This window comes from Bufo bufo, chromosome 1, assembly GCF_905171765.1.
Source record: "Bufo bufo chromosome 1, aBufBuf1.1, whole genome shotgun sequence".
NCBI classification, from domain to species: Eukaryota; Metazoa; Chordata; class Amphibia; order Anura; family Bufonidae; genus Bufo; species Bufo bufo.
The window spans coordinates 6266899-6291938 of record NC_053389.1 but is presented as its reverse complement, the minus strand read 5'-3'; the positions used below and the strand labels follow the sequence as shown (position 1 = coordinate 6291938).

At 52.9% G+C, this 25040-nt stretch overlaps 1 protein-coding gene across 1 annotated transcript in view; it reads left to right on the top strand.

The window, feature by feature from the left end:
• The first annotated feature begins 1396 nt into the window (after positions 1–1396).
• The window catches only part of ERF (ETS2 repressor factor), a 34974-nt gene continuing 11330 nt past the window's right edge, over positions 1397–25040 (top strand). The window contains exon 1 of the mRNA XM_040419845.1: positions 1397–1543. Within this exon, the coding sequence (XP_040275779.1) occupies positions 1519–1543 (25 nt within the window). The 5' untranslated portion in view covers positions 1397–1518. The remainder of the gene's footprint in view (positions 1544–25040) is intronic.

Here is a 25040-nt window from a genome sequence, read left to right as displayed (position 1 = left end):
TACGTGTCACCCTCACACCCGCACTACATGTCACCCTCACACCCGCAGTACACATGTCACCCTCACACCCGCCGCCTGTAGTACACATGTCACCCTCACACCCGCAGTACATGTCACCCTCACACCCGCCGCCCGCAGTACACATGTCACCCTCACACCCGCAGTACATGTCACCCTCACACCCGCCGCCCGCAGTACACATGTCACCCTCACACCCGCCGCCCGCAGTACACGTCACCCTCACAACCGCAGTACATGTCACCCTCACACCCGCAGTACACATGTCACCTTCACACCCGCAGTACATGTCACCCTCACACCCGCCACCCGTAGTACACATGTCACCCTCACACCCGCCACCCGTAGTACATGTCACCCTCACACCCGCCACCCGTAGTACACATGTCACCCTCACACCCGCCACCCGTAGTACACATGTCACCCTCACACCCGCCACCTGTAGTACACATGTCACCCTCACACCCGCAGTACATGTCACCCTCACACCCGCAGTACATGTCACCCTCACACCCGCAGTACATGTCACCCTCACCCCCGCCGCCCGCACTACACATGTCACCCTCACACCCGCACTACATGTCACCCTCACACCCGCCACCCGTAGTACACATGTCACCCTCACACCCGCCACCTGCAGTACATGTCACCCTCACGCCCGCACTACACATGTCACCCTCACACCCGCACTACATGTCACCCTCACTACATGTCACCCTCACACCCGCACTACATGTCACCCTCACGCCCGCACTACACATGTCACCCTCACACCCGCAGTACATGTCACCCTCACACCCGCTGTACATGTGACCCTCACGCCCGCCGCCCGCACTACACATGTCACCCTCACACCCGCCGCCCGCACTACATGTCACCCTCACACCCGCCGCCCGCACTACATGTCACCCTCACGCCCGCACTACATGTCACCCTCACACCCGCCGCCCGCACTACATGTCACCCTCACGCCCGCACTACACATGTCACCCTCACACCCGCACTACATGTCACCCTCACACCCGCCGCCCGCACTACATGTCACCCTCACACCCGCCGCCCGCACTACATGTCACCCTCACGCCCGCCGCCCGCACTACATGTCACCCTCACGCCCGCCGCCCGCACTACACATGTCACCCTCACACCCGCACTACATGTCACCCTCACACCCGCCGCCCGCACTACATGTCACCCTCACACCCGCCGCCCGCACTACATGTCACCCTCACGCCCGCACTACACACTGCTCCCCCAGTCTCAGTCACACGACGTGCACTGCGCGTCTGTAAGGCGGGGGAACGTCTCCATGGCGACGCTGTGTGCTGGGTGACGTCATGAGGGGGCGGCTCCCCACGGCGTGGGCGTCCCGCGGGTGTAATGTGAGCGGAGGGGGGGAGGAGGAGAAGGTGGAGAGCCCGGGGCCCGAGCGGGAGGAGAAGACGTCCTCACACCGGAGCCAGGCACCGAGCGGAGAGCAGCAGCCAGCGGGACACAGCCATGAAGACCCCGGCCGCCGAGCCAGGTGAGAGCCCGCAACAAGTCCCGCAACTCCGGCAACAGGCGGCCACATGGCGCAGCCCGCACCGCCCGCCCGCACTTGTTGCTGCACAACTTTGTCCCGCACTGCTGTGTGCGGGCTGTGATTGTGCGGCTGTATCACGGCTGAGCCTCCGCTGCACTGTGTCACTTCTGTGTAGTTGTAGCTGAGTGTGCACAGTGCAGTCTGTGTAGTGGAGCTGTGTGTGTACATGTAGTGGAGCTGTGTGTGTACATGTAGTGGAGCTGTGTGTGTACACATGTAGTGGAGCTGTGTGTGTACATGTAGTGGAGCTGTGTGTGTACATGTAGTGGAGCTGTGTGTGTACATGTAGTGGAGCTGTGTGTGTACATGTAGTGGAGCTGTGTGTGTACATGTAGTGGAGCTGTGTGTGTACATGTAGTGGAGCTGTGTGTGTACATGTAGTGGAGCTGTGTGTGTACATGTAGTGGAGCTGTGTGTGTACATGTAGTGGAGCTGTGTGTGTACATGTAGTGGAGCTGTGTGTGTGTACATGTAGTGGAGCTGTGTGTGTACATGTAGTGGAGCTGTGTGTGTGTGTACACATGTAGTGGAGCTGTGTGTGTACGTGTAGTGGAGCTGTGTGTGTACGTGTGTGTACATGTAGTGGAGCTGTGTGTGTACATGTAGTGGAGCTGTGTGTGTGTGTGTATATATATATAATTTTATTTATAATGTAGTGGAGCTGTGGCTGTATGTAGTCTGTCATCTGCACTCCTGTAATATATACTGGGGCGCTGTGTATATAGTACAGTGTCTATATACCTGCTGTAGAATGTGTGTGTACTTGTGTGTCAATGTAATGTGGAGTGTATGCTGGAGGTTGTGTATTTATAGTGCGGTAGTACCTGTGCTGTATATAGTGTGGCTGAACATGTAGTGCTGTATATAGTGTATTACTGTGTGTACACTTGGTGTGTGTAGTGCGGTAGTACCTGTGCTGTATATACTGTGTATTACTGTGTGTACACTTGGTGTGTGTGTGTGTATAGTGCGGTAATGTGTGTACACGTAGAGCTGTATACTGTGTAGTTGAGGTGTTGCGGTTTCTCCTGCAGTTGTGTTGTCAGTGTTCATTGTGGTTTTCTTCTGTTGTAACATTACAGGTGTATTAGTGGCGCTGTATATCGGGGTGTCAGGGCACTGGATTGTTCTGCCCCCCCCCCCCCCTCCATGCACATGTTGTGATTTGTAGTCGTGTTGTTACCCCCCCACACACACGCATTGCGATTGTAGTCGTGGTGTTTCCCCCACACGCGTGTTGCGATTGTAGTCGTGTTGTTCTCCACCCCACACACGTGTTGCGGTTGTAGTCGTGTTGTTCTCCACCCCACACACGTGTTGCGGTTGTAGTCGTGTTGTTCTCCACCCCACACACGTGTTGCGGTTGTAGTCGTGTTGTTCTCCACCCCACACACGTGTTGCGGTTGTAGTCATGTTGTTCTCCACCCCACACACGTGTTGCGATTGTAGTAGTGTTGTTCTCCCCCCACACACGTGTTGCGGTTGTAGTCATGTTGTTCTCCACCCCACACACGTGTTGCGATTGTAGTCGTGTTGTTTCCCCCCCCACACACACACGTGTTGCGATTGTAGTCGTGTTGTTCTCTCCCCCCCCCCCACACGTGTTGCGATTGTAGTCGTGTTGTTCTCCCCCCCCCCCACACGTGTTGCGATTGTAGTCGTGTTGTTCTCCCCCCCCCACACGTGTTGCGATTGTAGTCGTGTTGTTCTCCACCCCACACACGTGTTGTGATTGTAGTCGTGTTGTTCCCCCCACACACACGTGTTGCGATTGTAGTCGTGTTGTTCTCCACCCCACACACGTGTTGCGGTTGTAGTCGTGTTGTTCTCCACCCCACACACGTGTTGCGGTTGTAGTCGTGTTGTTCTCCACCCCACACACGTGTTGCGATTGTAGTCGTGTTGTTCTCCACCCCACACACGTGTTGCGGTTGTAGTCATGTTGTTCTCCACCCCACACACGTGTTGCGATTGTAGTAGTGTTGTTCTCCCCCCACACACGTGTTGCGGTTGTAGTCATGTTGTTCTCCACCCCACACACGTGTTGCGATTGTAGTCGTGTTGTTCTCCACCCCACACACGTGTTGCGATTGTAGTCGTGTTGTTCTCCCCCCCCACACGTGTTGCGATTGTAGTCGTGTTGTTCTCCCCCCCCCCCACACATGTTGCGATTGTAGTCGTGTTGTTCTCCCCCCCCCCCCCCACACGTGTTGCGATTGTAGTCGTGTTCTCCCCCCACACACACGTGTTGCGATTGTAGTCGTGTTGTGCTCTGGTGTATTTGTGCAGCTCTCACTGTAGGGAGAAGTTGTCTGTAGTTCTGCCCCCCACCATCCATGTTTTGGGGGGTCCCCTGAGCTGTCAGTATGTGTGGGGGTACTTAACATCGGGGCTTTGGTCGGTTTCTAGCCCCCCCTTCCCCAGGCGGATACATTGTAGTTCCAAATGGAACTTTTTGTTTCCTCCACTCAGAGCTCTTAAGGTGGGCCGGGCGGCCGGCAGTGCTGGGGTTAATCCGAGCGCCTGTGCTAAACTTTGTCCAGAAGCTGCTAATGGCAATTTACTTTCCATGAGCTAAGCCTGCTCCACGGATTAACCCCTGCACGGCCGCTCTCCTGTGCTGGTCGCTTCTGGGGCAGGAGAGAGTCCATCACCTCACGTGGCCCCGTGGACAGTCGTGTGGTTCCCCCTTACATCAGACGCGCTGATGGCGGGACACCTATAGCGCTTTATGACTTTAGAAAACCTTTCAACCAAATTTTCGAAACCGCGCTCCAGTCCTTGACGTTCGGCCTCGTTCCTTTACAGCTCCTACAAAGACTTCAGATTTGACCCCAAGACGGGTCTTCCCAGGTGCCCGTGTCCCGGGGACGCCCCTGTCATCCCCGCCGTCCCGTCTCCCTCCGACTTCTTTTGTAATATTGTTCAGTGTCCCTTTTTATTTGGCGCCACCTTAAACCCCCCCCCCTCCCCGGGTAGCCTGATTGTCTGTCTTTTGGAATTTGAAGCCTTCCCCCTCCTCTTCTTCACCCTCCTCTTCCCTAAACTCTATTCTGTGCCTCTGTTAAGACTTGTCCCTAATGGAGGCTCCCAAACCGTCTCCTCCGGGATCGGGGTCCGAGACCTTCTTCTTTATGACCATGTCTTTTGGGGGCTGAAATATCTAGGGTGTAAGTGCTGACGCCCCCCAATACCGCCTCAACCCCCTCCATAGCGCCAGTGATAAATACATCTGACTTTGGGGAGAAGCCTCGATTGTGCCCCAGGATTCTGCAGTCGCGCCAGCGGGGAAGGGGTTAAGACCCTGCGTTAACTTGCAGGTCCAGACAGATGGAAATTCCTTGTAAACTTTCCACTGTTTAAATGTAGAACTGTGAGCGCTGCTCCTGCAGTCTGTGTCTTTAAAGCTGTCCTGGAATCGGAGTGATGTAATGTTGGTTTTTTGAAACAGAGATTGAATTCCAGCCTTTTAGCTTTTGGCTCAGGGGATTAGAGAGGGTGGTGCGGTTTGGGGAGGGGGGGGGGGGGGCATTTAAAGTGATAGCAGCACCAGGGCCGCTTCCAGGAACCCTCTGATAACTTGTGCTGGGGAGTTGTTGCTTTGTTTTTTCCCTTCCTCGTCTGGGAAGTCACGGAGACTTGGGTTGAAGAGTTGTCTGGCGTTCTTATGGGACACAATGTGGAAGGAGATGGTGGGGGTGGTGGTGCCTGTCAGACTGAGCCAGACAAAAGGCAGTGCGGGGCCAGGGGCCGGTGTGTGTGCTTTAGATATGCAGATTGTACAGAAGGTGAAGAGGGCTTTCACCATTGTGAACTCTCCTTTATGTCCCTTTTATGACCCCCCCTCTATAAACACCAGGAAGGTGCGCTGGTGATAACGATTGTATGTAGATGAGCGCTGCACCGAGGGTCCGCGTATGTAGATGAGCGCTGCACCGAGGGTCCGCGTATGTAGATGAGCGCTGCACCGAGGGTCCGCGTATGTAGATGAGCGCTGCACCGAGGGTCCGCGTATGTAGATGAGCGCTGCACCGAGGGTCCGCGTATGTAGATGAGCGCTGCACCGAGGGTCCGCGTATGTAGATGAGCGCTGCACCGAGGGTCCGCGTATGTAGATGAGCGCTGCACCGAGGGTCCGCGTATGTAGATGAGCGCTGCACCGAGGGTCCGCGTATGTAGATGAGCGCTGCACCGAGGGTCCGCGTATGTAGATGAGCGCTGCACCGAGGGTCCGCGCATGTAGATGAGCGCTGCACCGAGGGTCCGCGTATGTAGATGAGCGCTGCACCGAGGGTCCGCGCATGTAGATGAGCGCTGCACCGAGGGTCCGCGCATGTAGATGAGCGCTGCACCGAGGGTCCGCGCATGTAGATGAGCGCTGCACCGAGGGTCCGCGCATGTAGATGAGCGCTGCACCGAGGGTCCGCGCATGTAGATGAGCGCTGCACCGAGCGTCCGCGCATGTAGATGAGCGCTGCACCGAGGGTCCGCGCATGTAGATGAGCGCTGCACCGAGGGTCCGCGCATGTAGATGAGCGCTGCACCGAGGGTCCGCGCATGTAGATGAGCGCTGCACCGAGGGTCCGCGCATGTAGATGAGCGCTGCACCGAGGGTCCGCGCATGTAGATGAGCGCTGCACCGAGGGTCCGCGCATGTAGATGAGCGCTGCACCGAGGGTCCGCGCATGTAGATGAGCGCTGCACCGAGGGTCCGCGCATGTAGATGAGCGCTGCACCGAGGGTCCGCGCATGTAGATGAGCGCTGCACCGAGGGTCCGCGCATGTAGATGAGCGCTGCACCGAGGGTCCGCGCATGTAGATGAGCGCTGCACCGAGGGTCCGCGCATGTAGATGAGCGCTGCACCGAGGGTCCGCGCATGTAGATGAGCGCTGCACCGAGGGTCCGCGCATGTAGATGAGCGCTGCACCGAGGGTCCGCGCATGTAGATGAGCGCTGCACCGAGGGTCCGCGCATGTAGATGAGCGCTGCACCGAGGGTCCGCGCATGTAGATGAGCGCTGCACCGAGGGTCCGCGCATGTAGATGAGCGCTGCACCGAGGGTCCGCGCATGTAGATGAGCGCTGCACCGAGGCTCCGCGCATGTAGATGAGCGCTGCACCGAGGCTCCGCGCATGTAGATGAGCGCTGCACCGAGGGTCCGCGCATGTAGATGAGCGCTGCACCGAGGGTCCGCGCATGTAGATGAGCGCTGCACCGAGGCTCCGCGCATGTAGATGAGCGCTGCACCGAGGCTCCGCGCATGTAGATGAGCGCTGCACCGAGGCTCCGCGCATGTAGATGAGCGCTGCACCGAGGCTCCGCGCATGTAGATGAGCGCTGCACCGAGGGTCCGCGCATGTAGATGAGCGCTGCACCGAGGGTCCGCGCATGTAGATGAGCGCTGCACCGAGGGTCCGCGCGTGCATAATGCAGGGAAGGGCTCTTTAAAGAACTGCTAGAAAGTGGAAGTTCCCGATTGCAGATGGAAGCCGCGTTCCCAGCTTATCAATTGCGTGACTAGCGTGTGCGCCGCCCCGCGTGATACGGGCTGTGTACCTGAGAAGACGGTGCGCTTGGCCATGCCAGATAAACGCGTCCGATGTACAGGTGGACGGCGTCCAGTGGGATCCTACAGGAACGCCAACTCCATAAGTACTGGCCCCTTTAAGGCCGGAGCGGGACTCAATTCTTCCATATTATAGCGGAAGATGGCGGCTGTACGGTGTGGAGCCCCCGCTACGTCGATTCCTAGAAGCCCGGGTGACACTACAGCCATTATCGCTGTAGTTGTTGCCTCACTTTCCCTAAAAGCCGATCTGTTTACTGGTGCGGTGACTATGCGGTGTGCACGTGGCGGTATTATTATACGGGCCTGTACTGTACCCATCAACCTTGTAACTGATTCCGTGAGATAAAACGGCCGTCTGGTCTCCTGGAGGCGTCCACCTCTACGATTATTGTTTGCGGGGGGGCAGACTGGTATATGGCGGTACATGGCGGAGGAGTCATACGGTATTACAGTTGGTTTGTGTGGTGCCGTACAAGCTGTTGTGTCGCGTGCGTGAGGCTAGGACGTTTTGCCGTTCCGGCCCTTACAAAGCTGGGTGTCGTTTTGTTTTCCCGAAACGCACTGGACTAAAAAAAAAAAAAGACGACCGCTCGGACTTATTCCACGCAGAGCCCTATAAATGTGCGGTTACTCGCCGGCTGGAAGCCGATTGTACTGGCGGAAATCGTCTGTCGACCAGCAAGAGAATGTCCGGAGAGAAGTCGCCGTGTGTGGTTGAGGGTATATATGACCGGTGTGGACTACGGCGCCACCTTCAGGGTCTGTTCACACGCAGCGGATACTCCACGGTGTCAGTCGGGATCAGTGCTGCCGATCTCCACCGCCGAACTCGCCAGCTCCCGTGGCTAAAACTGCAGCGAACACTTGTGGGTTTTTCCAGCGGATCTGCGGTGGACTTCCCGTCACATGTGTTCGTCCCCTCAGGGTGTGCACATACCTGTCATCCGACACATGTCTACAGGATCCAGGACACGATGTGCTGTCCGATGTTGTGCACGCGCCTGTGTCCGTCACCCGTTCATCTCTGGGCCATGCAGATCTGTGGCCGTTCTGCAGATGATTGCACCTGTCCCGATCTGCAGACAGCAGCCTTCCTATTGACGAGAGCGCACGGAACGTACCTGCATGCTGATCCATTGTTTGCGGAATATGGACACGGCCGTGTGCACGAGGCCTGAGGCCACACGTCACTGACACGTACCCATTGGTTCTAATCTGTGAGTTTCCGTGGGGCAGTGTCCGTGGATCCTCCCGTGTTCTAGTCTATGGCTCCATGAACACAACACGGATGCCATCTATGTTTTGTCCGTGTTTCACAGATCATTGTTAGGAAATGCCCTGGAAAATTAATTTTGAGCGCAGCGGTGTCTGGAACGTGGACGACACACGGACCAAACATGGATCCTTCACGGATGAACCCCTGACCGCCATCCATCACGGACGCTTGAATAAGGCTGAACTCCCAATTTACAAGGAAAAATCTGATCGCAACAAGCGAATCGGGACAGTTTAGGTGAAATCCATGTCAAACCCTTGTGTAACCCTGGAGGTGTGAGCAGGGCCTGCGACTAGAGCGCGATTTTCTGAATATTCTTATATATATAAATCAATGTGCCCAATGTCCGTAAAAGTGCGTGTGTGACGTGTATAGCGCCCTGTGTAATGTATAGGGCATGATGTGTGATATATAGCGCCCTGTGTGGTGTATAATGTATAGGGGATGTGTGATATATGGCGCCCTGTGTGGTGTATAATGTATAGGGGGTTGTGGATATATAGCGCCCTGTGTGGTGTATAATGTATAGGGGGATGTGTGATATATAGCGCCCTGTGTGGTGTATAATGTATAGGGGGATGTGTGATATATGGCGCCCTGTGTGGTGTATAATGTATAGGGGGTTGTGGATATATAGCGCCCTGTGTGGTGTATAATGTATAGGGGGATGTGTAATATATATAGCGCCCTGTGTGGTGTATAATGTATAGGGGGATGTGTGATATATGGCGCCCTGTGTGGTGTATAATGTATAGGGGATGTGTGATATATAGCGCCCTGTGTGGTGTATAATGTATAGGGGGTTGTGGATATATGGTGCCCTGTGTGGTGTATAATGTATAGGGGGATGTGTGATATATGGCGCCCTGTATACTGTATAGGGGGATGTGTGATATATGGCGCCCTGTGTGGTGTATAATGTATAGGGGATGTGTGATATATGGCGCCCTGTGTGGTGTATAATGTATAGGGGATGTGTGATATATGGCGCCCTGTGTGGTGTATAATGTATAGGGGATGTGTGATATATGGCGCCCTGTGTGGTGTATAATGTATAGGGGATGTGTGATATATAGCGCCCTGTATAATGTATAGGGGGATGTGTGATATATGGCGTCGTGTGGTATATAATGTATAGGGGATGTGAGATATAGCGCCCTGTGTGGTATATAGGGGGATGTGTGATATAGCGCCCTGTGTGGTGTATAATGTATAGGGGGATGTGTGATATATGGCGCCCTGTGTGGTGTATAATGTATAGGGGGATGTGTGATATATGGCGCCCTGTGTGGTGTATAATGTATAGGGGGATGTGTGATATATGGCGCCCTGTGTGGTGTATAATGTATAGGGGGTTGTGGATATATAGTGCCCTGTGTGGTGTATAATATATAGGGGATGTGTGATATATGGCGTCTTGTGGTGTATAATGTATAGGGGATGTGTGATATATGGTGCCCTGTGTAATGTATAGGGGGATGTGTGATATATAGTGCCCTGTGTGGTGTATAATGTATAGGGGATGTGTGATATATGGCGTCGTGTGGTGTATAATGTATAGGGGGATGTGTGATATATGGTGCCCTGTGTGGTGTATAGGGGATGATGTGTGATATATGGCGCCCTGTGTAATGTATAGGGGATGATGTGTGATATATGGCGCCCTGTATAATGTATAGGGGGATGTGTGAGATATAGCGCCCTGTGTGGTGTAGAATGTATAGGGGGTTGTGGATATATGGTGCCCTGTGTGGTGTATAGGGGGATGTGTGATATATGGCGCCCTGTATACTGTATAGGGGGATGTGTGATATATGGCGCCCTGTGTGGTGTATAATGTATAGGGGGATGTGTGATATATAGCGCCCTGTGTGGTGTATAATGTATAGGGGATGTGTGAGATATGGCGCCCTGTATAATGTATAGGGGATGTGTGATATATGGCGCCCTGTGTGGTGTATAGGGGGATGTGTGATATATGGCGCCCTGTATAATGTATAGGGGGATGTGTGATATATGGCGCCCTGTATAATGTATAGGGGGATGTGTGATATATGGCGCCCTGTATAATGTATAGGGGGATGTGTGATATATGGTGCCCTGTGTGGTGTATAGGGGGATGTGTGATATATGGCGCCCTGTGTGGTGTATAGGGGGATGTGTGATATATGGCGCCCTGTGTGGTGTATAGGGGGATGTGTGATATATGGCGCCCTGTATAATGTATAGGGGGATGTGTGATATATGGTGCCCTGTATAATGTATAGGGGGATGTGTGATATATGGCGCCCTGTGTGGTGTATAGGGGGATGTGTGATATATGGCGCCCTGTGTGGTGTATAGGGGGATGTGTGATATATGGCGCCCTGTGTGGTGTATAGGGGGATGTGTGATATATGGCGCCCTGTATACTGTATAGGGGGATGTGTGATATATGGCGCCCTGTGTGGTGTATAATGTATAGGGGATGTGTGAGATATGGCGCCCTGTATAATGTATAGGGGGATGTGTGATATATGGTGCCCTGTATAATGTATAGGGGGATGTGTGATATATGGCGCCCTGTGTGGTGTATAGGGGGATGTGTGATATATGGCGCCCTGTGTGGTGTATAGGGGGATGTGTGATATATGGCGCCCTGTATAATGTATAGGGGGATGTGTGATATATGGCGCCCTGTATAATGTATAGGGGGATGTGTGATATATGGTGCCCTGTGTGGTGTATAGGGGGATGTGTGATATATGGCGCCCTGTGTGGTGTATAGGTGGATGTAGAAGTCTCATTGCGCTCGCTCCGCAGCGGCGGTACGATCTGTTCCTGCGCAGCAGCTTGCTCCGGCTCCGTGCCCGGTGTTCCTGCTGTTTCCCGCCGGCCTGGTCTCTGTGCCCCTTCTGCACCCAGTCTCTGTTGTGAGGTCTCTGCAGGACTCTGATGGGTTAAGTTTGCCCGGGTGACGGCGGATTCAGCAGTCACACAGTGTGGAGGAGCGCCGCGTGGGATCCATGTTGTTGCCCCCACAGCTCGGGGGGGGTCGCATGTGGAGTCTTGGAAGAGGTCGGCCGCAGGCGGTGACGGGCGTCCGTGCCACACACCCACAGCCTTTGTCTTTCTGTACTTTGTGGTCTGTATGGACGGGATCCTTAAAGGGGAAGTGCAGAGAAAACGACCCTCGGGCGGATAGTGGATCCGTCAGGTGATCGCTCTGATCACTAGAGTGTAGACATGGCGCAGAGATCTGCCTGCGTTATACCGCGCTGTCCTGTGTATGGGGGCCACCTACAGGGCCTGCGGAAGCAATGGGCCTCCTATCTAACCACATCTGCCGTGACCGAAGATCAAACATGGTGGTGGTTTTAATGTTTTATTTTTGTTTTTTTGTCTTCTAGAGATAAGCGGCACCATGTGTGTTTTGATCTCCTCTGCACCACTGGAAACCATGCTGAACGTGTTAATGGGGCTGTTAGGGGGGTGTTTGTGGCTAAAGGTGTCCGGTGTCTGTGCCCGGCGGGGGAAGCCGTGGCCCCAGGGGACACTGGGCGCCGGAGTCACTTTCTACCAGTGGTCAGCGCCGGGACTCGGGGTGGGGGGGGGGGGGGGGGGGGTTTGTATGTTCTCCTCATGGGTTTCCTCCCTCATTCCAAAAACATCCTGATTGGTTGACCTGGGATTCAGAAACGCCATTCCGTTCGATCTCTGTACAGCGCCCTGGAATATGTTGGTGCTATACAACCGAGTAACATAAAGAGGATGGGGTTCGGAGGGGAAGCTTGACGACGTGGCTCGGCCCGGGAGCGCTGCCCTCTCGGCCTTGGCTGTCCATGTGCAGAGTCTGAGCTCCCGTTTTTCCTCGCAGAGCAGGCCGCTAATTACCGTCGCTGAAATCCTATTTATACGTTGGTAATTAAATTAAATTCAGCCAGCAGGCCGCCGTGTTCCTGCCCCTACATGGAGTATAAGAGGCCTGTCTGCCGCCGGGGCCGCCGCGTGTCAGGTGAGCCCCCTGCACTTGGGGTGCAGCAGTAGTAACGTGCTTTGTAGGGGGGCTTGTTGGGAGCCGGACACCTCCCCGCGGGTGCAGCGCGGCCGTATTGTCGGTTCCACGAGCTGTCCGTCCCATTGTATTCATTGGGGAGAGTCAGAGGCGCGTTCCATACTCTGCACGTCTCATATTGGCGTCCTGTCCCTTTAAACCCATGCAGATTAGAGGAACGTGAAGTTAGAGGATGATGGAATTTGTACCTGTACGTACTTTACAGGTCAGTGCACTCGCGCCACGCGCAGCTGGATACACCTTGACATACATGTGTACATCAGGTATGAACATGCAAACTCGTGTCGAGGCGTGAGCCCGCACGTGCTGCACTGGAGTTCGGGGGCCGCTGTACCCAGTTGTACGCGGCCCCCCGTTAGCGCTGCTTCTTCTGCTCATTCCCTGATGATGACTCGCGTGCTTTCCTTCTGCGCAGGGAGCGCTCTCAGGTTTTCCTCCTATTAGCCATAATTGGAGTGGATTCCACTTGTATGTTCTTCCATATACACAGCGAACTGAATTCTTGGAATCTGAAGCATTTCGCTCGCTCTTCTGGTCAGCGCACCTGGTCCTGCATCAGTCACGGAAATGGCAAATAGTCTTCATGTGCAGCAGCTGCACGAGTGCGGATACCGTCGGACACGTGGGGGGGTCTGAGTCTCAATGGCCTGTGGCAGGCCCCTTCCCTGTGTAGCTTTCATGTTGTATATGGTCTACGGGCAGCGTCCAGCGGTGGTGGTGGACTCTCTGGAGACTCTGGTTGGATTGGCAGTCATCAAGGTGACCAGTAGAGACCAGCCCTCCATCCCTCAAAAAACAACTGCAAACCTTTTTTTGTCCTTTCTTGATCTCTGAGCGAGTTGTCCTTGGGTTGCCTCATTGTATGAGGTCCCTCGTAGACTTCACGAGTCAATAGGTCCTGTTCAGAGCGGTTGTAGATGTCGCTCCGGGCGTATGGTGCGTTTTTGAGATGTGACCTTTATCTAGAATCGTGTCATTTGGTGAAATGTTCGCGTCGTGGAAATCTGCAGCTTGTCCTAAAATGATTTGGTCCCATATTCGGTGACCTCGATTACAATCCCCCAAAATCTAAGGGTGGTCGAATCCCCCTTCAAAGTCGAACACCAGCAGTCGGTGTCCGAGGGCACGTGGTGATTGTGGGGACATCTGGGAGACATGGCCATAACCTTGTGCCCAGTTTGGACACGTTCGGGGTCCCGGGAGTGGACTGTCGGCTGCTCCATGTAGAAACCCTTCTTGCCCCTTGATCTTCAGCCCAGACATCATGGCATAGGAGTCCTAATGACTCCAGCTCTTCATCTTGGCGGGAGACCCTCCCCGGGAGGATAATTACACGGACAAGTTGTTTTCGTGTTTACATTCTTGCCTGCTGTTCACATCTTTCCCTTTGACGCCCTCCCAGCATGAAGTAAATGGGGCGGCTCCACATCATTCCAGCCCGCTGGGACACCAGAGGTGACAAAAAAAACGCACCCTTTTTTCCAGGGATGTTTTGTTTTTGGTCATTGACCCTACACAAGAGCTTCTGTTCTATCGCCATTTTTATGTCTTTATTTTCTGACAAACCTTTGCTGGTGTTTGCACCGTTGTGTTGCGCCCTTGGTCTGTTTGCTTGGCTGAGCCCGCACCCTCGCCCAGCCTGCCCACACATGCCAGTCAGCTCTTTGATACCTCCAATCTCTGCCCTTTTGGGTGGGTTTGGTATGTTTACATGCTCCTCAAACACTTCTTCGTCAGGTTTGCCTTCTTATCATGCGATCTGCCGTTAACGCCGTCGGTGCCCGCTCTGTGCGCTCTGCTCTTGCACACGTTTGCTTTGGGTTATTCCCCTGGAGCCCCAGGGCGACCTACTGGGAATCCCTGCCTGAAATAGATGTGCTGTGGAGATTTCTGGCTGTTGACATCCAAAAGTGCATCACCCTAGACTTAACTCGTGCGCTGCCGCCCTGCACCTTGCTGGCAGAGGAAGAGTTAATGACCCGGTGCAGGTATTACACCCACACACAAGCCTCCGGCAGCCAGCTCCTGAAAGCTAACCTGGGATGACAAGCCGAGCTTTGTTTAAGGATTGTCACACCCTAGGGTGGGTTTTGGGGCATTCGGCCAGGAAGAGGGGGTTGGTGACATGGTCCTTAACAAAGCGATGTTTGTTTGGGGTCCTGAGCAGGCGATGCTTTATGACGCAATGCTTTACGTTCCCGTGGGACATGAGTTTTATTCCTACTCCTATTCCTGTCTACTTGTTGACTTTCTCCAGGATTCTTCAGTTATTGGGATGTCCTAAAGATGTAGGTGTGGGCTGGAGATTTGTCGGAGGAACGACTGCAATCTCACACATGCAGTTTTTGGACCAAAGCCAGAAGTGCGCCCAACAGGAAGTAAATGTCCGTCCTTTCTACCTTCCCTTTTCCTGGCTTTGGCTTCAAAAACTGTGCCTGTGAATCCACTGTTGGGTGAGGATCATAGATGGGGTAAGTATATAGGAAAGATTCTACTTTTGTTTTTATTCCCGTTTTATGGCTTCAAACCCCCCTTCCCCCCAAAGATGTTCTTCTCCTTCTCCATCTGCCTTGTAATGTGGGAACGTGGTTGTAAAACGGCCAGTCTGGGTGCTGAAGACCAGTGATGGGCAACCCCTAGCTCTCCAGCTGTTGGCAGTCTACTGTCCCCAGCCTACCAGGAGTTGTAGTTGCACAACAGCTGAAGAACCATCAAGTTTCCTTCCACCTGTTTGGACTTGTTTCTCCATAGGCTTCAAAAAATGTTTGGTTGCGGTTCAGCCAAGAAGAGACTTGGCGCCGCCTTGTTGAAACAGAGTATTGCCTGTGCGGAGTGCGTGCTGCTGCCTTCCAGGGGAGTGGGTGACCTCTTCGTGCCATGTGGTGACCTCCTCCACTCGCCTTGGGGTTGGTTTTCCTGTCTGGGCGTTATATATATATATATATATATATATATATATATATATATATATATCCATAACATTTTGGCCGATCGCTGCCATAATCTGGGAAGAGCTCTGTTTGAAGCTTTGGTCCAGTAAGCAGACTTGAGAACGTTCCCTTTGCCCGGGGCCGTTGAACATGGACGACCAGTTTGAATGACTATTGGTCAGTATGAACGAAGTACGGCTGTGCCGTCTAAGCGATGTTCCTTCTACGTTCCAACCAACTTCTAACGTGTTTGGCTGCCTTAAATGTAAAAAAAAATTTAATAAAATTTGATGGATGCTCCCATGGCACAGGTCCTTGACTGCCCAACTGTACACTGAGAAACGTCTGCCAAACCTTCCAGTGCCCACTGGATCGTCTGACTACTTTCATAGATGAAATTGTCAGGAGGAGATGTCTAAATGCTAATTTGGCCGACAACCGTTATTTGTGTATGGCCCTCTTAACTTTTGGCATTACTTTAACCCTCCTAGGAAAACTGCTATTGATGGCCTCCATCTTATTTGCTGGAACATCCATGCTTGGTGGAAACCCCAGGATCTGATTTATTGTGCCCCTCTGGCAGCACCATAGCACGGTCCCATCAGTGACATGTGGAAGATGCTGGTGACTTCTCTGCTGCCTTTTACTTGTCTTCATCCCTTTGTCTGTATCTTCACCCCCCCTTTCCCTTTTCCTCGACCTTGATGGTGATAGCGGTGAGGTCATAGCGCTCACACATTTGGCTTAGCATCTTCAGAAAGACACTGCGTATTGATCAGTAACTCTATCCCCATGCCCTTGCGGTGGGTGATTGCAGGGCAGTGCCAAGTGGCGCAGTGTGGTTAGTTTGTGTCTGCAGTTCTTCTCCGGGGGCTGCAGCACTAGTTTCGGGTCTTTGCTTTGACCTTGATGTGCGAAAAACCAATATCTCCTCCATATCTGTCTGTGTGCTGTGTTCCGCATCAAGGCAGAATGATCTCAACTCGTTTCCAGCTATTTTAATCTATGATCCATCCCTGGGGGCGGGTAAAGGGGCAAATTGTCAGTGGTTTGGGGGCTTCTGTAGCCCCACGATAGACCGAGAATTGTTCAGCATCGATGGCCATAGTCATTAGTCCAGTGCAGTCAGACCATAGATGGCGATGGCCCTACTGGGTCTCCTCTAGGGTAGCTCGGGGGGCGCAGTCCACGCGGGCGTTCTGCAGCACCCTCATTGGCTGTGGGTGTCTTGCTGCACCGACCACCAGTACCATCTTCTGAGCGGTCTCAATCCAGGATGGTCCTGGTCAAGTAATCATTATTTTCTGGTATTATAGCGCAGTCACATTCCCTTTAACGTTCCGTCCAAACGTAGTGGAATTTCTGCGGAAATTGTCCTGGTCAATTCCACAAGAATCCGTTGGGAAGGATATCCCAAGTAATGTGAGTTTGGTGCAGATTTTTCTTGTCCAAACTCTTCCCCGCTCCCTTGCTGATTACATCTCATCCCGCGGGACTGATGCAGATGCGATATTCTGCCGCAAAATCTGCAACCATTCATATTTGTAGTGGATTTTGACTTCCTCATTCTATGTGATGGGGAAAAGCGAGGGGCTGACAGGAACAGACGTCTCGCCTGCGCAGTTGCTTCCACCTGAGCAGTGCATGCGCTGCTTTACTCCAAATGTACCCTGCCGTTAGCGGCACATGCGCAGTCGGTATCTGCGTTGCTCAGGTGGCACCACAGAGCCTCTGCGCTTGCGCCTCTAGCTGCGCAGGGAAAAAAGTTGTCAGGGCCAGGTGAGATGCACGTCAATCAGGAGGGGGTGCTGTCTCTTGAGCCATGGGGCCGGCCCCTCGCTGTTTGAGATTTGCTGGTACTACATAATCCACTGTGGACTTTCGGGTTGCAAATCTGGGCAGAAAATTGGCAACCGTTCCGTTACATCTGACTGAGCGGTAACGCTGTTCTAATGCCAGATCTGGCAGCTCCCGTTGCCGTGATCCCGGGCCGCCCCTTTAAGGACCTTCCATTTTCAGCCTTCACCATAATTACTTTGCTCCGTGGATATTTACGTCATTGTCTTGTCAGCGATTTAACAGCTACAAGGCAGCGTGTTTTACAACATGGGAGCCTGGGCAGAACTTGTGAGAGTCATGGTGGTAAGTGTGCCCAGCAGACGGGCACTGCCCGGGACCAGCTTCGCTGCGAGCGGCCTGTTTGCTTCCAGCGTCGTAACATTGACGGGGTGTTTGTGTCGTCCTCATGTGATACTTGGCAGTGAACGTAACGTGCCTCCCCCGTGGGCATCCTGGCACTGCCAGCATCCTTACAGTTCCTTGTTTGATGTGCTGTGCCCTGGGTGTAAGGTGCGGCCATTGTAGGGCGCGCCCCCCCTCTTTCTGCACAGTTAGTCATTAGTTCATTGTGTCGCTGGATGCCCACCCCTCTGGTGGGTGCCGTGCCGCAGCGCCGTCCTGCACACAGAGCCCCATTGAAGTCGACTCTTTGGACGCATTCAGACTGTGATGTCAGAGGCTGGTAACTTTTCCCTTTAATTAGGGAGAACAGGCCGGACTGTGTGCCTGAGTCAGACTAAGGGGGAGGGAGGCTTGTTTGGGATGGTGGTGGGGGGGGTGCGTGAGCTGCGCAGCGCAGTGATTCACCAGGAGATGTGGGGGCTCATTTCTGGACGCCTGCCACGCACAGGCATGGCAGATATGAAACACGTGGCCCACCCGTGCACTTAACCCAGTCTGTGCCAGGTGGGGAGCGTCCCCCCACAATTTCCTGCTCATCGGAGCGCGGCAGCGGCGGGCGCACGTGTGGTTAACATCAGTCCGGCTGTGCTTTGTGTCGCCGTCATCTGGCGATGACGTCCGGTAAACACCATGAGTTAAAGGTTACGGTGATGGCGTGATTGGTGTCCAGGGGTTAAGTGCCCCAGAAGAGTGGTCCAAGCCAGTCCTCCCATCAATAGCCCCATTGTGTAGGGACCCCCGCCCCCACCGCCTCGTTCCCCCCCCCCCCCGTGAGCTCTGCTTTCTCCAGCTGGACTTGTGCGATCAGCGCAGCCAAGGATAGCAGCACCTGGGGGGCTACGTGACCGGTGTGGTACTACAACCACCAGCATGGTCTCTCCAGGGGCCGTACTCCTGTATCGCAGAGATAAATGTCCTTGGTGCTAAAGTCTAACGTCCAGGAATCGTATTGATCCCTATTATCCCTTCAGGATTGTGCAGCGCAGTCACGTGTTAGATAAGCGCTGATGGAAATGTCGCGGTACTGACTACCATGGGGTGTGACCGCGGTGCCGGAGCGTTGGGTAGACCCCTCTTCTCCATGAGCCGTGTCTGACATTAATGAAGCAGAGTTGCAATACCAGTCATGGCCTGTGCACAGGAGGGGCGCCACTTCAGGAAAATCATCCCCCTTAACCGTCGCGTCTGGTGCTGGGTCGCCCAACGCTGGAGGAAATTCCCTGCCGTCTTATTTATTTTGCAATTGCGAGAAATATGGCGGCGCAGGAGGCGGAGCCTGGAGCAAAACTTTGGCCCACAGGGCAGTCGGGGATAAAGTCCTACAGTCGAAGGGGTGTAATGGAGTCTTGGCACCTGTCCGGCCCAGTGCGTACAGGAAACCTAAAGAGGAAAGAGATGAAAAGGTCAGACACTAAGAGAGTTTTCACCCGGGCACCGAGCCAAGCGAGCGAGAGGGCGGCCGACAGCTTAACCCTTCGGGCGAGCGACGCTGAGCTCGTCCCGTAAAATGAGAAGTGCCAGATTTATACATCAAACATTTCCAACTTTTTGCTTTTTCTATTTTATTTTATTTATTTATTTTGCTTCTTTTGCATCTTCTATATTTTTCTCTTTACTTTTGTTGCTTTTTCTCCGCTTTTATTTGCCGTTTTTGCCTCCCTCTCCTCCTGCAGATTTACGGCTCTGTGAATCTTCCCGATGGATGCGATTTTTCTGTCCAGCGTTACGAGCCGTCCCCGGTGAATCCGTCGGCGAGGCGTTTATCTTTATTCTGGGGATGTTTAATAATAGATTTTTGTCTTTTTCCGAGCGGTGAGTTGTGGATCTTCCGCGTCCGCTAACTCGTGTCGCTAAAGTCGCGTCAGCGGGAGACCCATTGAGATGGCAGCCGCGCTCGTGTTGCCATGCACACTGTTTTCAGAATGAAAACTTCAGCTCGGATCCACCGTCTGCCCGTGCGGTCGCGCTCGCGCTGCAACAGGTATCGCTGGCACAGGGAGATCAATGACGTGAATCGTGGATTTATTTTTCTTTGCTGTTTTTAGGCGCAAAGTCCGCAGTGTCAGTCGCGTACGTCACTAGGCCATTGTCCACGCCGTACAGCGAAAAAGCTCCAGGTCATGTGATGCAGCAACTTCAAAGTTATTGCGCCCCCAGCGTATACGGTAAATTTATTGCGAGACGTAACGTGGAGCTCGTGGCCTAAATGTTTTGCAAACTTTTCTGTGAATGCCCCCGGAGGCTGGCGAGGGGTTAACGTGGGGGCCTGCGTGGTATATTTGGCGTATTTTGCGGCTTCTTATTCTTGAAGTAGTTTATTTTTAGCTTGGCTTTCTCTCGCTTTCTCTGTATTTCCCGTTGCTTGGAGACCGGCGCTCTTTTCTCTTTCCTCCCGGTTCTGACGGCTCCCGCCTCCCATTTACTTTGCACCCTTTCCTTGCCGGTGTCGTGGTGTCACCTGGGTGATGGGTTGACCAGCGTGGGGCGCCGAGGCCTTAAACGTTGCGCCTGTGTTGCAGGTTACGTCGTCTGGCGTCCACGCGGTCTCCATCCTGCGGGGCTCTGTTCCTCCGTCCTGACCTTCAAATTATTATTTTATTTTTTATATTTTGAAATAATTTTATGTGATCGCGCACAGACGCGCGTGTAAGGAACCAGTCATTTCAATTGGTCTGCAAAAATAAAAAACATGGAAGTTGTGCATTCTGTTTCCGTATGTCCGTATTTCCGTTCCGCAAACAAATAGAACACGTCCTATTAATGTCTGCATAACGGACAAGGGTAGGACTGTTCTATTAGGGGCCGGCCGTTCTGTTCTGCGAAATACGGAATGCACACGGACGTCATCCGTTTTTTACGGACCCTAAAATGTGCATGACACTTTAGGCGTGTTGGGTCTCGTCTGCCCAATCTTCTTGTTTTCGGTGAGATGAACCGCGGCCAGAGGCGGCGTTCTCCCCCTTCAGTCTGTGCACGCTCAGCACTTTTAAGTGGTTTTCCGTGCCGAAACCTGCTGAATACAATGCGCTTCCCTTTTTGTTAGCGCACGTGGCACATTTTTTTGTTAGCGGTGTGTGGGGTTTTGGCGCAGGTAGCCACGCGTGGATCGTCCTCCGAATCCTGCGGGTTTCCTGGTGACGTCACTGCCGTGTGAACACATTTAATCCGCGGTTTTTGCTTTTTCTACAGACGAGACATTTTATTCAGCAGTTTCTCCAGTAAAAACCACAGAGAAGCTTTCGTTTTGATGCCTTTCTAACTCCGCCGTCTGAACCGGCCCAGACTTCAATCTCAACCGAACGTGGAAATGGCGCAGGAAAAAACAACAATCGGTGCTAAACGGGTTAGTATGCTGTCATAGCGATGGCGGTTTACGCCCTACGCTGAAGGCTCAAATGTATGTGTAAAATTTATCTATATATATTTTATTTATTTTTTTGGCCCAAATCGTGGACAAGTCGCTGCGACTATTGGTGATGTGTAGACGGGCCTAAGACGTGGGCAGCGCACGGCTGATCTGTCGTATAGCGCAGCATGTCATATATAAGGCTGAATACACCGAGGGATCGGCCAGACTCCCGCGCGTTTCCTTTGTGTCCCGCTCGGTGTCCTTTATTGTCCTGCGGCGGGCGCTCCACAGTTTAAGGTGGGCCCCCACCCCCGTCAGTGGATGACCTCACCCTCTTAATGCCTTTCCCTGCGTCCTTGGCTTCTCTCCTGTCTTGCTCCCTGGCGTCCATTACAGGGACGTTAAATTATTGATGCCTCCTGATTTGTTTGGGGTTTGGGGAAATGGCAGCAGCACAGAGGCGACGCCCCTCCTCCTCCTCCTCCGCCGTAATGCTTACAGATAGGAAGCCGCAGGAGATGCTGGAGGTTATAGATTGGGGGGGGGGGGGGGGGGGCATGTGAAGTGTCTTGTACTGACCGCAGACATCAGATTAGAGGTCAGCGCCCGGTACCTTCTCCCGTTTCACTTGCAGGCACGTTGTCTCGTTTTCGGAATGCGCCCACACGGGGGTAACAATAGCCGCGTCCTGTCCGGGCTTGTCCTGAATGGTCGGGGTTAGGACGAAGTGTTTGAAAGCTGCGAGGGGCAGACGTACGGGAGCTGCATAAGGCTGCGTTCACACTCCGGGACTTCACGCCGCAGTTCAGACCGAGCAGGGTTTTCTGGGAGAGAATGGGAATTCGCTCAATTTCCATGTGGAAACCAATTTGGTTTCGCAGGTTTAGCCTCACTTCTTCCACCGTGTGAACGTGCCCCAAGGCCGGGATCGGGTTGATAAGGGACTACCTTTTATGCAAATTAATCTCCAGAGTTCCTGTTTTGGGGGGTGAACCTTAAATTTCCTCATTTTGGGTATTTAAATGCTGGTAAAGTATGTCGTACCCGTTGGCGACACTAGAGCGTGAAGATGGCGGCATGTAGCGTGATGCATGTACATCGGTAGTGGTCCGTGATGAGCGCGAAGCCCACCCACATGTTTTTACCGCTTGGTTGGGTAGTTGCACCTACTAAACATCCCAACTCGACCCAGGATATCTATAGGGGACGGGGCCCCTGGGTGAGAGGGTCCACGTGTAAGAGGTTCCCTGCCCCGTGGTAGGAAGGGGCAGATGTGTGGGGTCCATGCGCCAGTGACGGACCCATGGTGTGGCTGAAGCATCAGATTGTAAGCTCTGCTGCTCTCCCACGTGGCACCGGATTATTGGGCCCCTGATACGGGGCTGTCACGGGGGCTGCAGAGCGTTACGTCAGGCGTTGTAGTGACTCATCATGCTTGGCTATATATTACCCCCTCCTTAATAACCGTACGTACGTGAGCTCCTGTTCGGTGGATTAGTCACTTCCACACTCCTCCTCCTCACGCGCTGAGCGCTCTATTTCCAGATCTGCGGAGACGAGCGTGTGTCATTGTTTGCTGTGAGGCCGCTCATCTTTATCCCCCCCCCCCCCCCCCCAAAAGGTATTCACTTAAAGGCTCTTAGATATAATGAATACGGAGAGGTTGTCGTCAGTGGTAGAATATTTACCGCCAAATACAGGAGCGCTGGGTGACGACAAACATGGCCGACATGTCTGATGAACGCCTCTATCGCCTGGGGCTTGGGTGACGACCACTGCGGCAGTGATGGCCGGACAACTGGCTGAATGGAATCCGTAACGACCTAAAAGAACGTAAGATCGGAGGACATTTATTAGCGTGGAAGTATTTGCGCGGGTCGTCCCGTACTGGAATGAGGTCTCTTTCCTGTGAACGATACAGATTGTGTCGGGGGGGGGGGGGGGGGGGGCTGATGGTTTTGCACGAAGGTTTAGTCCGTTTCGTCTGTGATTGCGTTCAGTTTTTGATGCATTTTTCACGCGCGTGAAAAAAAGACTGAAGAATCTACGTCTCTGAGCAACCATCCGTTCAAAACGCCTTGTATCCGGATGCCTTCCGTTTTTCACTGAAGCCCCATTCACTTCTATGGAACCAGGGCTGCGTGAAAAAAACAAAAAAACGCACAATATAGAACAGGCAGCGATTTTTTTTTATTTTTCTTGAACGCGTAAAAAACTATGCTTATGTTCACAAACATAAATGGGTCCGGATTCAGTCCGGACGCTAGGTGTTTGCTTCACGCATCGTACCCGGACGGAAAACTCGCTCGAGTGAAAGAGGTCTTAGGGTCCCCCCCCCCCCCCACACAGCGTACACGATGCCACCTCTGCCCATGGGCCGTGTTTGGTAATGCAGCTCATTCACTTGTCCTGGACAAAATATTAGGAAAAATAAGTAGTTTGCTAGTTCTGGGGCCCCTAACGGACACGTCTCAATTACCCCCCCCCCCCCCCCATGAGCGAAAGATTGCAAACTCAAACTGCTGATGTGTCTCATCTGAAGAAGGATCTCCTCATCTATGACCAGCAATGGCCGACTGTCCGATTCTGTGTCTGAGGCCACCCATCCCCCTCCTCCATGGTTGATGATTCTGGAACCTCTGTAAATGATCTTGACTTCTCTCCTGAGGTTTTCGAGCTGATGAGCGTCTACAGCTGACATTGCATATGTCCACTTCCTGTTGACTCGTATGAGGGGGCATTGAGGGGTCCAGTTGATGTTTAATCCGCGCGGTGCTGGACCGTGGTTCCTCTCGTCTGCGTTTGGCCAAATGGACTTTTGGATTTTGAGTCCCGGATGTAATTTTCCACTTGGTCTCCCTCAGCTGTTGGCTCCGTCACATCTGTAAACCTTTTATTACTCGTACTTCAGACCTTACAAAAGTGGTAACGTAACGTCCTTCACATCTAGCAGACGTACGGGCAGCGCCGAGAAGAAAGGGCTCCTTTGTGTGTTGTGTGTCGAGGCTCACCTCGTGCCATGTTATGTGACTGCAGGCACGTGATCCAGCCTCATAAGGGCGGCTTGTGCTATCATGAGCTACAGATTCCAGGCCCCAGATGAATATTTGTAGATAGTCCTCACGTCTGGTGGAGGATTACTCAATTCTTCACTTCAGAGCAAATTTCCTGGGTTTTTGTTCCGTTCCTTGGATTGTTATGGGACGTTTAGTAGCAGGCATGCAACCTGCAGACTGCAACCAAGAGTTGGGTCTAAAGGTTCTTGGCCTTATCAGTTCTAGGTGGCTGTTCTAGATTTAGAAGTTCTTGAAATGTTGATTCTTCAGGTACATGCTGCGATGATTATGGCTTGGCTTCTTGTCTCGACACGCATTCTTCTAAAGTGCTTTGTTATGACGAGGACTTTTACTTCCTCATTCTTTTCGATAAGCTGAGGTTGACCCCACAACCTTGTCTTCCTAGTCATCTGAGGATCCAACACGTTGCTATGTAAGGGTATGTTGGACAATCTAGATCTGACCAGATTTCTCTTTCTCTCTCTTTCTAGTAACATAGTACATAAGGCCGAAAAAAGACATTTGTCCATCCAGTTCGGCCTGTTATCCTGCAAGTTTCTCTTTTTTTTTTTTTCTTTCTCTCTTTCTTTCTTTGCAAGCCTAGATGTTGAAGTCCATGCACTACTTCTTCTTCTTCCATGTGAGGAGGCCACCTCCTGAAGTTAAAGGTGTATAGTGGTACGGTATGACCTGCATTCTGCTATGGGTGCTGTCATTAGGGTCTGGACATCTTGGAGCCCTTAAGCCACCCATATACATTAGATAAAAATTGGACCAAATTGTCCACCAAAATGGACGATTTTGACCGGTGGTTGTGTGAACAATTGTTTGCTATATCCGGCACCTAGCAGATATGTGTTGGGACGGGGTTATGGTTTGTATGATTGGTCTGTGTGTCCCCTGATTTTGTTCTGGATCATGTCAAAAGAACAAAGGGCCCATGGTAGTGCCACGGCAGGTC